Source organism: Delphinus delphis, chromosome 18, assembly GCF_949987515.2.
Source record: "Delphinus delphis chromosome 18, mDelDel1.2, whole genome shotgun sequence".
Classification (NCBI taxonomy): Eukaryota; Metazoa; Chordata; class Mammalia; order Artiodactyla; family Delphinidae; genus Delphinus; species Delphinus delphis.
The window spans coordinates 48,624,593-48,641,910 of record NC_082700.1 but is presented as its reverse complement, the minus strand read 5'-3'; the positions used below and the strand labels follow the sequence as shown (position 1 = coordinate 48,641,910).

Sequence of the window (17,318 nt, the reverse complement as noted above, 5' to 3'; positions counted from 1 at the left end):
AAAATGCAAGGATGCCTCTGAGGAGGTCCCTGGAACAGAGAAGCAGTAACTTCTTTCCTAGCAATGTGCCTTAGGTGTACCTTCAGGGGCCTGGATCTTGCCAAGGCCCTTTCCTATATTTTAATGTTGAAAAATAGTCTGACTTTTTCTTGTTTTTAAGTTTTAATTTTGGAGTTCGCATTGCCATAGGTATGATATCCCGACGTTCTTCCCTTTGAAAATGATAAGCTTTTGTACATCTTGTTAATTACTCTCCTCAGCCTCAGCTAATGTGGTTTCACTTCTAGTATTTTGTTTCAATATTTGTTCTGTTATATGGAGACATAAAATTATATTCTATTCTATTATATTCTACTCTAGTCGTTTAGAGAGGCAGCATCTGACTAGAGGAAGAATATATTGCAAATTTCTAAATTCCTACTTAAAGGACAAAAAATGTGGTAGAAAGATTATTCACTTTAACAAAGTATTTATTAAGCATTCTTGTAACTACATGTTTCCTGGGGGTCCCCGCGTGATCATAAGCTCTGTGAGGGCAGGTGTCTTATTCTGTAGGCCAGGGGTCCCCAACCCCCGGGCCGAGGCCTGTTAGGAACCGGGCCGCACAGCAGGAGGTGAGTGGGGGGGGGCGAGGGAGTGAAGTTTCATCTGCCGCTCCCCATTGCTCCCCATTGCTTCCCATCGCTCGCGTTACCACCTGAACCATATTTGCCCCCTCCACCCCTGTCCATGGAAAAATTGTCTTCCATGAAACTGGTCCCTGGTGCCGAAAAGGTTGGGGACCGCTGCTCTAGGGCATCAGAGAATAAGATGTGTTAAGACAGAGCTTGATGCTTAGGTGTTCAATAAATGTTGAATGAATGCTTCTACATGTTGGGCCTTATGCCAAGCATTGGGGAGAGAGTGGTGTACAAACCAGTGTACTTCCTGTTCCCCAAAGCAAGAGGAGTCATCTGAAAAGGCTGTGCTTCTCCCCCCACCCCCCTCCCAGAAAGAAACTAACAATGTTTCTCCCAGAAAGAAAACTAGCAATGTTCGTTGAACAGCTAAAGGAAAATAAAAAGAAAGAAAGAAAGAAAAAGAACCCGCCAAACCAAATCTATAAATCTGGCAGTTCAAACAAGATTTTTGCTTTTCCTTTTTTTTAAAGCAAGCTTTGTGTTCTAAGAATTCAGAAGAAGAATCAAACAAAAATATGAGGAAAATTTGTGCAAAGACCTTTGATCAGAATAATTGTCAAGTTAACTTTCTGCTTCTCACTGAGTGGCCCAACTCCTGTTATTTCTTTCCACAGAATTGTACTGATAGAGGGTGGCCACATTTGGGAACAGGAGTGCTTTTTAACACATGCACACCTACAAATGTTTCTTTCTTCAAAATCGGTAGGACTGTTTCCCTGGCAAGCATGAGGAATAAGGGAATGGTTTTCTTTACTGGAAACATTACCACTGCCCGAAAACTTGCTGAGCTAATGAGGTCCTGTGCATTTTTCCCATTTAGTACCAAGCTAGTAAAAGATATTCTTTAATCACGAATGAGTTGTATCAGATGGAATTTACTTTCACCTCATGGATTGTAACCTCGCTCCTCCTTACTGACTTTTTTACTTTTTATCGGAGTTGATTTCCTTTTTCCATAGCCATTTGGTAGGTTGAGCTTCTTATTACAAGAATAGTGGTTACTGTTTACCAAACATGCCAGGAACTAAGATATTTCTTAGTTCTAAATCTGAAAAATTTCTTAGAATAGGTACCATTACTATTATTTTATGATGAGAAATGGAACCTCAGAGATACTTTTTAGCAACGCAGCACAATATCTCATACCTGGTAGATTGATTGAACCAAGGCTGAAGCACAAATCTGTCTGATTCCAAAGTCTGTTTTCCTTTCTCTGGGATTCAGGTGATTGCAGGACAACTTCAAATTTTTTGTCTTCATGACTTTTCAAAGTACTGTGCTTTCTGTTAAAATAACAAGGTGCTGTCTACTAATTGGTGTGTATGTATTCAGGGCGATCGAAATGCTCAGATGATTCAGAATCTTGTATTAAGTGTAGCTGAGGTTATTTAGCCTGTGTTCAGGAAGTACAGATTTGTGAATCTGGCTAGTTGACATCTGCAATAATTTCTTTAATGTATTCATCTTCTAACACTTGTGGCTCCTTGAATGTCTATCAATAGACAAACATTCTGGTATTTTTAATGCATGCTTTAGGGGATGGCATGCCATTTAATTAGAGTATTGTCAGTTTTAATGATTCTTAGCCTCATATAAACAAGAACAGCGTTTATAATGAATCATCAGACTGCCCGTTCAAAGATGACCAATAAATTGAAAACTCCATTACTTGCAAACACTGAGTAGCGGTTTTTATTACAAGAGACAGTGGGTCATGCCATCATATTTTTCCTCTTGTGGCCCTGAGTCACAGAGTGTTTGCCAGAAACAAAAAAAACTCTGAGCTGGTCTCACCCTTTTTTATGTATCAAAAGACCACCGAATAAGTTTGCTCTGGCATTATGTCCCCTGTCACAGTGCTGTGAAGGAGAAATTCATGGAAGTGTGAAAGCACAGAACTATTTCTATAGTGTTGGTTAAAAGGACATAATCCCATAAACACTGCCCTTCTTCCTTCTCTAGGGTATAAAGCATGTTGATCACTTTGGCTTTATCTGTCGGGAGTTGCCGGAGCCCGGGCTGAGCCAGTATATCTGTTACGTGTTCCAGTGTGCCAGCGAATCTCTGGTAAGTGGGGTGACTGCTGCCCACGGGCTCCTGCCCACACCTCCGGCTGATGGGAGAGTCGTCTCTGATGAACCCAAGCCTCACAGAACGGCCATCCGTCGAAAAAGAAGAGCGCGTCTAGAAATAGGTTTCTGCCCTTTGAAACAGCACCACAACAGAAAAACAAAAACAACTTGTCCTGGTAATTTTTAAGCCTAGGTGATTTTCTTGAGTTTAACAAATCTGGAAATGTTACCAGGAGTATTTTTAAAAGGTAGGAAAAGCCTAATAACAGGAGAAGAGCTGTTACTCTTTCCATTGCTCATGTAAGAAGATAGAGAAGACCTCTGATCCTCTCAACTGCTATAACATCTCAGAGTAGATAATGCTTATTTCCTCAGGGTAGAGAACGGTTTTGTTTTTTCCTTTTTATTCCATCAGCCCCTGTCCTCATTTTAAAAATACTTTCTTTATGGTCACATTTTAGCCTTCAATTTCTTTCTTTGGAATTTAGAAGTCAATTTTACTTTGCACCACTCCTATCCCTCCCCCCGACCCTTAAATGGGAGCAGTTAGAGTTTAAGGAGAAATATGTAAGGCAAAGTTGGAAATAGATCTGAGTGACTAAAAATATGTTGATGTTTTCCCCTAAAACATTTTCCATATTCTTCCACTTGTGTTATCTTTCCTAACCATTTTAACACAAACCTTTAGTTATATGCATTACCATTCTTTGAAGCAGAGCATTTGCTCAGACATAAAATCCTCCCACAATGATTTTCCCCAGGGAAACACACACCACTTAGACATATACAGAGTAAGCCGGGCAGCATTCTCCTCATTTTCTGTATGCACGTTGCCTTCCTTCCTGCTAACTCTTGCCTTCCACATTCCCAGTGTGGACACAGAGTTGAGGAATAATGAAGAAGTAATGAAGAAATGGGAATGAATTGGTACAAAGACACTTTCTGACTAGGGAATATAGCACTCTATCGCTAAGTTTCTTACTCAAGAGAGATCCATTTGAGTTTTGTTCTCACTCTAGATAGTTAGCCATACCAGTGAAAAATCCACCTGTTGATATCCAGGTGACCACTGTATTATAGGTTCAGTTCAGGGCTCGGGATAGAAGTTTGAGAGTTGTTATGTAAAGAATAGTTGAAGGCATGGGGCTGGATGAGCACCCAGGGGGAAGGAAAAGAGAGAAGGCCAAAGAGAACCAAGGCCACAACCCTGGAAAATGCCAACCAAGAGTTGGGTAGAAAATGAGAATGTCAGGTAATCTTGCCCCTCTCCTCACCCATCCCCTGCCCAGCTCTCCTCTCCTCCTTCCCTCCTCTGTCCGTCCTCCTGTCTAAGGCTGATTCTTCCACCACGTTGCAGATCCTTGCTCTCCAACCTTTGCAAAACCTGTTGTATATCCCGTATTTTATTGTTTTGGCAGTTCCAGTTACGCAACTTTCCAATTTAGAAACCATAATGCGTTCTCCTGCACCATCGAGATCCACTTGTTCACCAAATCCTATAAACTCAAAGGTAGAAATGTCCCTTATATCCATCTCTCTTCCTTTTCCTCTCTGTTTGGAATGAAGTCTGGGCATTCATCTCCTTTACTAAGACCATTGCATTAGTGTCCTAACTAGTCTCCCTGCCACTGGTTTAATCTGTCATCTATCCACTTACTACCTTATGCTATATATATATTTTTTCTCACAAAATTCTCTCACTAGGGGCCAGCTTATGCCTCCTTATTAACGGACAAAATCTAGATTGTCTAGTGTGGCAGAAGGGGCTTCCTCATTCTTCTCCAGCGCTCACCAGAAAGCTTGCCCTTTCATGACTGTGTCCTCACACGTGCTATTCCGTGTCCTCAGCTGTCTCCAGGCCAGACTGCAGAAGCTGCTGTGATGACTGGTGTGATGTTGCTTTTATTTGGCTTGCTACTGAAGCAGCAGATGGTTCGTGCACAGGACACATGAGATGAAGGAAGTACATGAGAGGCGGGGCTCACAGAAATGCCTCTGAAGTTCTGAGGTCACTGTTGGCTGCATGCAGTGAGGGGTCTGCCAGTCAGTGGAGACCAGAGCCAGGGCTTGCTGCTTTCATACGGTCAGGTGGGGGATTTGATCGTGCCAGCCTCAAGGGTCCACCTGGCTGCTATACAAAGAGATTGTGTATGTCTCTATCTGTTTTCGTATTCTCTTTCCGGCTGCTTCATTGGATGGGAAGCAGGCCTGGCTTGGCTTTGCTGTGACTTTAATCCCCTTCCCCTTCTTTGCTACTGTGTATTTTTAAAGATCCTGTTAAAAGATCACCTCCTAGGGAAGCCTTTTCTAACACCCTTTCTCAGGAATTGAGTCCTTTGGTTGTTTTGTTGTCAGTGCTGTCAGCACATCTTATTCATAGATCTCCGGCAGTTCCTGCAAGTCCCTTATCTTATTTATTTGTTCACATAACTTTCTACTCCACTGGACTGTGAATCCTACAAGGTTAGGACCGTCCTTATGGTTGTTGTATCCACCAGTAGTTTCTAGGATAGCAGGGCTTGCTTGTTAAGTGTATTTTGAGTGATGGAGTGTGTTACTCAGAACTTCAGGCAGTCACTTTCTAGGTGCTGGTTAATCTCTGATTACTGGATAACCGACACCAAGAGGAAAACTGTAAAACCTTCTGATTTCCAATCTCTTTTAAAAGTTTTGTTTGTATTTTTTAGTCTTTTCATTTTACCCTCCTGCGTGTAGAATGAGTTTTCGAAACGGAGTCAGAGTAGAAAGTCTGGGAACACGCTGCATTTTTCCACCTTAAGAAGCTCTGTGACTAAGGCAACAGACTAGACTGGCTGAGAATGTCTTCATATTACATTGAAGCTGCCTGAGAATCTTATTTTGGCATCATTATTCTTAAGAATGGGCCTATGCTGGAATCTTTGAAATCCTGTTTACTCTACTTTTATCTGTAAGCACCTTAAATGAACGGTGAGGCATCAGAACTGCAAGATAGAGGAAAAATTAAATGTACATTTCCTGTATAAAGGAGGCTGGCTCATGCAGCTGACGTTAGAGTAAAACAAACGGTCAAATATTACAGGTCTAAGCAGTATTACGATTGATGTGGCTTGGCTGTTGTGAAAGACAAAATATTGCAAAACCACACATGCTGATTTGTCTTCTCTGAGTGCAAAAAATATATAGCTAGCATTTTCTGTTGCTTCTTTGTAGCAATTGCTATGAATTGATAAGCAGTATAGAATAGAGTTCTGATGGGCCCTGGAGGGTTACAGTGCAAGGTTTGGATGCTCTGTGCACCTCCCTCCCTCCCTCCCTTTGTCCCTCCCTCCCTTCCTTCCTTCCCTCTTTTGTAAAATATCTCAAGGCAGGTGGTTTAAACTTGTTTGACCAACCCTTGAGATTTCTGGAACATATCATTTCTGCTTTCTCCAAAAGTGATTTAAAAGGTGTGAAAAAAAATGGAAGTGACTACTATTCATAGACAAAGTGGAACTCCACAGATGCACACAACAGTATCCAGGGAAAGTATAACCAACAAAACAAATCGAAACAAAACCCCCAAAAACCCAGGGTACCGAGACCCAGGATTTGTATGGGGTTAAGAGTGTAGAGTTTTCCAGAGAATTAGACTAGGTAATCTTTTTTTTTTTAACATCTTTATTGGAATATAATTGCTTTACAATGGTGTGTTAGTTTCTGCTTTATAGCAAAGTGAATCAGCTATACATATACATATACCCCATATCCCCTCCCTCTTGGCGTCTCCCTCCCACCCTCCCTATCCCACCCCTCTAGGTGGTCACAAAGCACCGAGCTGATCTCCCTGTGCTATGCCGCTGTTGTTACATTTGGTAGTGTATACATGTCCATGCCAATCTCTCACTTCGTCCCGGCTTACCCTTCCCCCTCTCCATCCTTACACATTCTGTGATTCTTATTCTAAAACGCTATAAAACACCTAAGTTTGGTATATAAATGTTTATGAGCATTATCTTCATTATGGATTTTCACCTTAATGTCACAAATTGACTTTCTTTGTTCCATCTTATAATTTTCTCTGGAAATTTAATTTTGCCTGATGGTCACACTAAGAATACTTTCTTTTTGGTTCCATATGATTGATTTATCTTTAACCATTCCTTTACTTTTAACTTTTTAACACTGCCTAGGATTTTGTTGTTGTTGCTGTATCTAAACTAAAACAATTAAGTTATTCATAGTATGCTAATTTAACTTTTAGTTGCTCTGATTCCATATGAGAATTTATAGGCCGTCTGGAAAAAGTGGTAGATTAAAAAAAAGTAAAACATTTAAAATTTTAGAAGTCGAATAAAGTTTCTAGTAATATTTATGGCTAGGAGAAATTGGTAGCCACATTTCAGTCACCATTGAAATGATCTCTTGGTTCATCTAGAAATAGATAAGAAAATATGAAAGTTCAATATATCCATTGGGGACCTTTTGCAACACAGTATTACCAAATAGCAAATAATAAACCTACATGAAAGCTAAGCCGATGACTGACCCCTTCAGTGCCTTAAATAAATGAGAAACAAGAAAACAGAAATAAACATCTGCATAAGTGATTGAAATTGCTTTTGAATACATCACAAGGCAAATGAAATGAAAATGCAAAGGCATTAAAGCATGTAGTGCTTTTATTTTTTATTTTTGCGGTACGCAGGCCTCTCACTGTTGTGGTCTCTCCCGCTGCGGAGCACAGGCTCCAGACGTGCAGGCTCAGCGGCCATGGCTCACGGGCCCAGCCGCTCCGCGGCATGTGGGATCTTCCCAGACCGGGGCACGAACCCGCGTCCCCTGCATCGGCAGGCGGACTCTCAACCACTGCGCCACCAGGGAAGCTTGTGCTTTTATTTTTAAGAATTAGAATTCTTTGTTTTTAATTATGTTATAAAAGAACAGATTGTGAATAATTCATTTTTTGTGCATGGAATGTTGTGAAATTATTTATAAGCCTTTTAAAAAGATGGTTATATAGTAAAACATAACGAATGATGACTGGCTGCTTGGTGCTTGAACTCTCCTTTTAGTAATATCAGATGAATAGAGTTTCTTTTTATTCCAGGTTCTTCAGGCATTCAAATGCAGAAGTAGATTGAATCCTTTAAATGGTAGCTTTTTCTTAAACCAGGCCATAAGGGAAGGGGATAAAGAGTCTTTTTATTTTTAAAATTTTAAAAAATTTATTTTATTTTTTTATTTATTTTTGGCTGCACTGGGTCTTCGTTGCTGCGCTCGGGCTTTCTCTAGTTGCAATGAGTGGGGGCTACTCTTGGTTGCGGTGCGCAGGCTTCTCATTGCGGTGGCTTCTCTTGTTGCGGAGCACGGGCTCTAGGAGCACGGGCTTCTGTAGTTGTGGCACACAGGCTCAGTAGTCGTGGCTCCTGGGTTCTAGAGCGCAGGCTCAGTAGTTGTGGCGCACGGGCTTAGCTGCTCCGTGGCATGTGGGATCTTCTGGGAACAGGGTTCGAACCCATGTCCCCTGCATTGGCAGGCAGATTCTTAACCACTGCGCCACCAGGGAAGCCCTAAAGAGTCTTTTTAAAAATGGGTTATGTGTGTGAGGGTTCTTTTTCCTCCACATCCTCTCCAACACTTGTTGTTTCTTGTCTTTTGGGTAATAACCATTCTAACACATGTGAGGCGATATCTCCCTGTGGTTTTGCATTTCCCTAATAATTAGTGAATTTGAGCACCTTTTCATGTTCCTGTTGGCCATCTGTGTTGGTTTGAATGTGCATTGGTGCTGCCACTATGGAAAACAGTATGGAGGTTCCTCAAAAAATTAAGAATAGAACTGCCAGGTGATCCGGCAATTCCACTTCTGGGTATTTATCTAAAGAGAATAAAAACACTAATTTGAAAAGATATGTGCACCCCCATGTTCATTGCAGCATTATTTATAATAGCCAAGATATGGTAACAGCCTAAGTGCCCACCGACAGATTAATGGATAAAGAAGATGTGATATGTATATACACACACAATGGAATATTTTTCAGCCACAAAAAAGATGAAATCTTGCCATTTATGACAACATGGTTGGACCTTGAGGGTATTATGATAACTGAAATAAGTTAGAGAAAGACAAATACCGTATGATTTCACTCATATGCAAAGTATAAAAAACAAAAACAAACACATAGTTGCAGAAAACAGATTGGTGGTTACCAGAGGGGCCGGGGGTGGGAGGGAGAGCAAAATGGGTAAAGGGGGTCAATTGTATGGTGGCAGATGGAAACAAGACTTTTGGTGGTGAGCACACTGTAATGTACACAGAAGTTGAATTAAATGTTGCACCCATGCAACTTATTTAATGTCATAAAACAATGTTACCGCAATAAAACTAGAACAAAACAAAACATGGTTTATGAAGCATGGTAAATGGTTTTGAATATCAGAGCTAGTTTGGATGAGGCCCTGGTACTTCATAGCTCCCCATGCAGGTTTTAGACTTTGGTCTCAATTGTACAGTGGGTGAGAAAGCCACACTTTACACTGATGATTGTGCCACAGAGGAGGAGACCTGGCCTGAAGTCGGCTTGACAATGCCTGGAGGATGAGCTGTTAGTTGACCTCAAAGAAGCAACCAGGAAACCAGAATGCTAGATTCCAACTTCTTGACTGAGTCACTGGAAGAGCAAGGAAGAAACTACCTGGCAGTTCTCAAGCTGCTGGCCTAGGGCTGAGACCCAGCTATTAGGCAGCATGACTGCAGAACTTCTTAGTGTCACAAATCAGAAGCCAAATGAAAATAAATAGAAGCCATAGAGAAAAGGCCAGTAGTCTTCATAGAATTCCCCCAACATTATTTATTGGGCTCATTTCCCCCTAGAACTTTGGTTAAACACGTGTTCGCTTGTTGTTGCACTAAAAATGATCCAAAAGGATAAAGTAAATAAGATACCTATTAACACAAGTGATTTGTTAAACCTATTTTGTTGCTCCCTATGTATTGCAGACAAAACTTCCAAAGAAATCTTTATCCGATAAAGTACTTTAATTAAACAAAGACCTGAGATAACCAACAATGACCTACTGTATAGCACAGGGAACTCTATTCTGTGATACCTATATGAGAAAAGAATCTGATAAGGAATGAATATATGTATATGTATAACTGAATCACTTTGCTGTATACCTGAAACTAACACAACATTGTAAATCAACTATAATCCAATAAAATTTAAAAAAAAAGAAAAAAAACAAATACCTGATTGTCACTTAACTGTCATAGCATAGCACTGAGTGGGATTCAAAAATGGCATTCAAGTAACAGATCAGTATTATGCACATTAAAATGGTCTTATTTCATCCAGTTTTCAATTTTATGTATAATTAATTGAAGGTCTAACTTTGAGACATTATTTTCTCACTACCAGCTCTGTGGTCATCAAAATTCCATTATTAGTATTTAGTCAGCATCAACAAAGTTTCACATTGCTGTTGGGCTTTTAATGTGTTACCATGAAAGCAAACTTTTATAGACCTGGATTTTGTTTCTTCTTGTAGGTTGATGAGGTAATGCTGACTCTGAAACAGGCTTTCAGCACGGCCGCTGCCCTGCAGAGTGCCAAGACCCAGATTAAGCTGTGCGAGGCCTGCCCTATGCACTCTTTGCATAAGCTCTGTGAAAGGATTGAAGGTACAGTATAAGTTGGCCTTGGCAAAGACGAGTTTGCTTGGCAAAGACAAGTTTGCTTTGGCATTGGGGAAGTGAGAAAGTCGCTACTGTCATTGAATGCTTCTTTGTTTTGAGGTGAACTGAGAACCCCAAGAATCATTTCTCATGTCTAGTCAAATTTGTGCTGTCAGTCTCTCCTAGGTGCTTGGCTTTTTTTCCTCTTTCTTTTTTCTTTCTTACTTTTTTTCCGAAGGCAGACTCAAGGGAGGAGCTTGCATTTCCCACAGTTCCTAAGACTCTGCTATGTGCAAAGTGGGAACTGACCAAATATTTGTTGAATGAATGAAGAGAGGCAAAACCATCCCAGAATATCGACTGTTTAAGTCTTTTTTTTTTTTCCTTTCTCACTCGATGATGTGTTCTTTTTTTCCTAAAGGTTTAGAACAAGAATGAAACTTGCTTGGCTTTTCAGGGTCGTTTGAAAATCACACAGATAATAGGCATGATGTCATAAAGCAAGTTTTTTTAAAAAATGTGTTTTGAGGAGGGAGAAGAGCATGAGGAAGAGGTGACTCTGATTCAGTTTCCCTTTCTTCTCCTTGTCTCTTACTAATAAAAATGGTTGAAAACTACTGTGCCAGAGAAGACACACAATTTGATAAACACTTGTTCAGCATCTAGCACGTGCCAGGCAGTGTGCTTGGCACTGGGGATGCAGAGATGGTTGAGATGTGGACCATGCCTTCAGGAAGCTTAGAGTCTAGAGTGGGAGACAGGCTTGTGAGCACGTAAATGCAATCAGTACGATAGGTGTTGGAGTCGATGGGGAGAGTGTGGACTCCAGAACAAAGCAGAGAATGGACGAGCCACTGTCAGTGCAAATGGAGATATCTGTTCAGTAGGCAGGAGAATCATAGGCACATGGGAAAAGTGATGATGAACAGCTGTATTTATTGAACATCCACTCAACTGTGTGAACAAGCACTATTTAAATGTAATACTCAAAATTTTAAAATTTATAACTATAATTTTACAGAATGCACCTTATTTTCAAATATACATGGAAACTTTACAAAAATGGAACATTCTTTGGTGTATGGTAAAGAGAATGTTATAAATCTGAGGAGGAAAGGCTGAGTGATTCAGGAAATGGCGTTGGATCAATTTGCTATCCAAAGAGACAAAGATTCCTTCCACTTATCCTACTCAAAATACATTCTAGGTGGAGCAAAGTCCTCAATGCAAACAAACAAAATGCTAAAATCATTCAAAGAAAGTAAAAATATTATTTTGTCCCTAAACAAGAAAGCCTTTATTAAGACACAGAAATGCAGAAACTACCAAAAGAAGACATTGACAGATTTGACTTCATAAAATCTTAGTATTTTTACACAACAACAACTGCTTACTTGGAAGTTAAATGATCAGTAACAAATGCTGTTTGAGTAACAAACAGCAGATTGCTGTTCAGAATTTGTAAAGACTGTTATTATCTATAAGAAAAAGATAAAAGCACCAGTAGAAAATTACACAAATCATATTAAAAAACACTCCTCTGAAAAAAAATTTATAGTTTTAGAGGCCTTTGTAAAGACAGAGAATACAGGGGCTTCCCTGGTGGCGCAATGCTTAAGAATCCGCCTGCCAGTGCAGGGGACACGGGTTCGAACCCTGTTCCCAGAAGATTCTACATGCCGTGGAGCAACTAAGCCCATGCACCACAACTACTGAGCCTGCGCTCTAGAGCCCACAAGCCACAACTGCTGAGCCCACGTGCCACAACTACTGAAGCCCGCGTGCCTAGAACCCATGCTCCGCAACAAGAGAAGCCACTGCAATGAGTGACCTGCGCACCGCAACGAAGAGTAGCCCACGCTCTCTACAACTAGAGAAAGCCTGCACGCAGCAACGAAGACCCGATGTAGCCAAAAATAAATAAATAAAATAAGTTAATTGAAAAAAGAAAGAAAGAATACACATTATACATCCAGAAATAGTAGGGTCTCTTCCAAGATCATGAAGGGAGTGAAACTTAAGGTTCCCTGGCTTCAAGGTATGCATATATCTGAAGGGAGCAAATGAAGGGTTCATGTGAACTGGAAAAGATTCACACGGGCTTCTTTTCCTAAGGCCTTAGATAACACCTTCTGATATGATTGTTTTACCCTTGCCTTTGACATCGGGCGAAGAGAGCTGTAAGATAGGGCAGTGTTCTGATAGTAAGAATGAAAGGAATAGCAATAATGCAGTTGCTCCCATAAGACTTACTGTGTCTCGGCCCTGTTGTGTTTTCCATATATTAGCCCACTTAAACCATACTGAAATCCCACAAGATGGGTAGTGTTTTGAATCCTCATTTTACTGATGAGGAAACAGGCGCCGAGACACACAGTGGGTAATAACGGCCACATCCTTATCGCTTAGGAGGGGCAGAACCAGGATTTGAACTTGTTCCATCTGTTTCCAAAGCAACTTGATGTTCTCTCTGAAAGAATATCAGAAAGCCAGGATTTTCAGGACCAAGCTGTCTTGAAGCCTTGGCATCAGTGTTTCCCAAAGAGTTGTTTTCATCTGGGTAAGATAACAGTGTGAATTCTAAACTTGTGTTAGGCTTAAGTACAAAGTATAAAGCTGGAAAAAGGACCACATTCAGATTCAACACAAATTCACGGGAAGAGAAAGTGAGAAAGATATTTAGAGATATTTAGAAGTATCTAGATATTTGTATTTCATATTACTTACTCATGTCATTGACTCACCTGTCAATACCTTTGGCTGCATTAATAAGGAGTTCTTTCTCTACTGAAAAAAAAAAAGAAAGGGAAAAGATGCATATGCTCATGTTGAGTCCTAATCATCTATCCCTGTGTCAAGGGAGCCTTGTCATTTAGACCAGGAAGAAAAGCACCAGCCATGTTGGGGGACCAAAGTGAATCCAGGAGACAGTGTCTAAGGGGACCATCTCTCAAGGACCAGTCCTCAGAATGTGAAACTAAAGGGATGTTGAGCACTGTAGAGGTGGATCAATTACCCTCAGTCAGGTTTTCCTGCAATAACGTGCATGAGGGCTAAATAGTATCCTTACCTCTCAGGATCGGTTAATTCACTCACCAGTGACTCTAAACAGTGGGGAAGAAGAAAGGCAAATCAGATGCAAGGCGGAGTAGGGGGCATGCATAATTTACAAATAAGCTGTTTGCAATTCCTCCCCTGAAATAAAGGACTAAAGAAACTTCCTGGGCCATAGATTTAGTTACCTACTTCAAATAAGGACCCTCTTTACTTCTCCTCTTTTTAATCTTTTATCCTCCTACACATGCTAATAACATGCTGGAATATTAAACAACATAAAACAAAACAAAAACAATCATGTGAATCAGTTTCTTAATATATTGCCTAAGGAACCTATTAAGGAGGCTTTGCCAGCAAATAATAAATTGTGGTAGTGAGTGGCATCACACCGTCAAAATGAATTTTAGTGTTTCTGTACGTGGTCACAGAGATTTTCACAGCATTTTATTGTACATTGCACAAAGAAAGGTAGAGCTGAGAAGTTTTCAGAAGTTTTTCTTCTTTCTGCACAGTGGTTTAAAATAGACCCAGTGGTGGCACTCTACACGTTCTAACCATCATGAAATGAATTCTCGTTCTTTTAAAACAATGCATATTTTGAGGTGAATCTCTCCTAGGGATTTTAAAGTACAGTCTACCTATAACAGTCATTAAATACTATACGTGGCTAGATATCCTCTTTCTAATCAAAGTACGGTAACAGTAGTATAAGTGGTCCCTAACTATGTAAAGGAGATCTGTTCCTTAAAAATGGATGGTCCGGTGAATCCTTGTAAATATGAATTACATTTCCCTTTTTAAAAAATTTATAAAAACAAAAATGTTTTCATGGAAAAAATTTTTGCCCAAGGACTTAATATAAATTATATGCAGAAGTACACTAGATATATAAATAATATGGTATAAAGAGGTAAACAATTTATTGGGAAAATAGTAACACTAAAAAATGTCACTAAAAACTAATAAGGGCTTCCCTGGTGGAGTAGGGGTTGGGAGTCCGCCTGCTGATGCAGGGGACACGGGTTCGTGCCCCGGTCCGGGAGGATCCCGCGTGTCGCGGAGCGGCTGGGCCCGTGAGCCATGGCCGCTGAGCCTGCGCGTCCGGAGGCTGTGCTCCGCAACGGGAGAGGCCACAGCAGTGAGAGGCCTGTGTACCGCAAAAACAAACAAACAAAAACTAATGATGCCTTGGTTTTATTACCAAGACCTGTATGAGGGGGAGAGCTTCCTGTGTAAGCTCTAGCTCTACTTTTTAATATTAGTAGCTATTCTTTCTTTTTTAAATGTCAAGTTTTAAGCTTAGAGATTTTGGCCAAGGCTAGTATTCACCTATGAGTTTCTAGGGTGGCTAAGTTTGTTAGTATATTCAATGGTATCTGGTTATGCTGTTGATTTGGTATCATGTATACATTTTTTGTTAATAAGTGTGACTTCAAGATTACTGACGAGGGCTATTGATTTTGGTGAGGAGGTTTTCCATTTTGTTTTAATCATTTTATTGTAGTGTTCCAAGGTCTGTCATAGGCAGGAACACATCTCCTTGAAAAGATTTAACTTCAGAGCCTGCTGGTGAAGGGACAAGCTGCAGTGCATTTTATATATACATATATATATATATATATATATATACACACACACATACATATATATAAATATATATATATATACACATACATACACATTTTGATCTCTGTGGCTAGAATCTGTTTAACACCAATCCGCATCATTTCCCTTAGGTCTGTATCCGCCAAGAGCCAAGCTGGTAATACAGAGGCATCTCTCGTCCCTCACAGATAATGAGCAAGCTGACATCTTTGAACGCGTTCAGGTAACATTATTGATAGTCCTCACAAGTAAGGTATAAGGAATGAGAATTGGACCCTGTTTCTGTGAGTTCCTTTTTCCATTTCTCTATCTGACGTTAAAGATAGATATACTACTGCACTGTTGGATAGTTACTACAATGCCACTGTTACTTTTGTTTCTAAGAGCAGCTAAATGCTTCGCTTTACTTACGTTTGTCTGCCAGACAGACAAAACGAAATGAGGGTAAAGTAAAACAGTGAAAGCTGTGTTGCCATAATGTGCTCTCCGTCTGTCTGTTCAACAGAAGATGAAGGCAGTCAATGACCAGGAGGAAAACGAACTTGTGATTTTACATCTGAGGCAGCTGTGCGAAGCCAAGCAGAGGACACACGTACACATTGGGGAAGGCCCATCGGTGAGATGTTTTCTAGTTGACCTATTTTTGGTTTTTTCATATACTCAGTCAAAATATCACAGAAGATGTAAAAGGAGTTTCTTTCCTTTGTCTTCTCATCTTTAGGGCTAAGCCCTAATAGTCTTTTTTCCCCCCAGCATTTTAGAAGTTTTATAGGAAACTGTAGCAAACATTGGCACATTGAGATAAAATAGTAATGATTTTAAAATGTAAAAAAAATTGTGAGTTTTGGTAGAAAACCAGTATTAATAAATGCTCATGATTTAGAATGAACATACATTTTTAGTAATATTAATCCATTATTTTATTTCAAATTCACATGAACATCTTATTTCATTAAAAACTTACATAGCCTTGAGTGGTAAAGAGCAAACATGCAAAGAAGCAGTAATGTCATGGAAACGGCTACCCTGGCTGCAAACAAAGGGATGATATTTTTGTGCACGTGGTTTAGAATGTGTTCCCAGCTGCATGTAGGTAAAGCAAGACCACTGGCAGCAACATCTAAAGAAATCATGACATATTTACCTCTTGATAACACTAATTCAGGTTATGTCTTAATGTCACTCTATTCAGAACAAACCACATATCGTGTGATAAGTGATTCCTTAATTATTTATTGTACAAGCACTTCTAGAGGACCTTCTATGAATCAATCTATGTGATAATGGTGACAAAAGAGACGTGAATAATGACGTAGCCTACAGAGAAGAGCCCAAATAATCCAAAAGGGAATGCAAACATAAATAGATACATATAAGAGAGGCAACAAGATGGCTTTTTAAAATTCCTATTAGTTTTATTTTATTTTATTTTTTTATATCTTTATTGAAGTATAATTGCTTTACAATGTTGTGTTAGTTTCTGCTGTACAACAAAGTGAATCATATATGTATACATATATCCCCATATCCCCTCCCTCTTGAGCCTCCCTCCCACCCTCCCCATCCCACCCCTCTAGGTCTTCACAAAGCATCCAGCTGATCTCCCTGTGCTGTGCAGCAGCTTCCCATTAGCCATCCTTTGTACATTTGGTAGTGTATATATGTCAGTGCTACTCTCTCACTTCGTCCCAGCTTCCCCTTCCCCGCCACATCCTCAAGTCCATTCTCTACGTCTGCATCTTTATTCCTGCCCTGCCACTAGGTTCATCAATACTGTTTTTTTTTTTTTAAATAAAAAGCTATATGTGCATTAGCTTACTATTTGTTTTTCTCTTTCTGACCTACTTCACTCTGTATGACAGACTCTAGGTCCATCCACCTCACTACAAATAACTCAATTTCATTCATTTTTGTGGCTGAGTAATATTCCACTGTTTATATGTGCCACATCTTCTTTATCCATTCATCTGTCAATGGACACTTAGGTTGCTTCCATGTCCTGGCTATTGTAAATTGTGCGGCAATGAACATTGTAGTACATGTATAACAATATGGCTTTTTAAAAGAATGTTCAGTGAACACAGAAGTAGCTACATGTTTGCTTTGGAGCTGGAATGAAGAGTAAGGATAGAGGAAAGAATGAAAGAATTCAAGAGGAAGAGATTTTTGTGGGGGGTGGAGCTGGAGTTTTAGGGGAGATAAAGCTTTCTAATCAGAACAGTTGAAGAATTGTGTGGGTTTTTTTTTTAACATCTTTATTGG

At 40.0% G+C, this 17,318-nt stretch overlaps 1 protein-coding gene across 1 annotated transcript in view; it reads left to right on the top strand.

The window, feature by feature from the left end:
* The window catches only part of TBC1D4 (TBC1 domain family member 4), an 88,591-nt gene that overhangs the window by 9,223 nt on the left and 62,050 nt on the right, over nt 1–17,318 (top strand). Inside the window, exons 4-7 of the mRNA XM_059995632.1 lie at nt 2,643–2,747; nt 10,268–10,400; nt 15,188–15,279; nt 15,562–15,672. Coding sequence (XP_059851615.1) covers nt 2,643–2,747; nt 10,268–10,400; nt 15,188–15,279; nt 15,562–15,672 — 441 coding nt within the window. The remainder of the gene's footprint in view (nt 1–2,642; nt 2,748–10,267; nt 10,401–15,187; nt 15,280–15,561; nt 15,673–17,318) is intronic.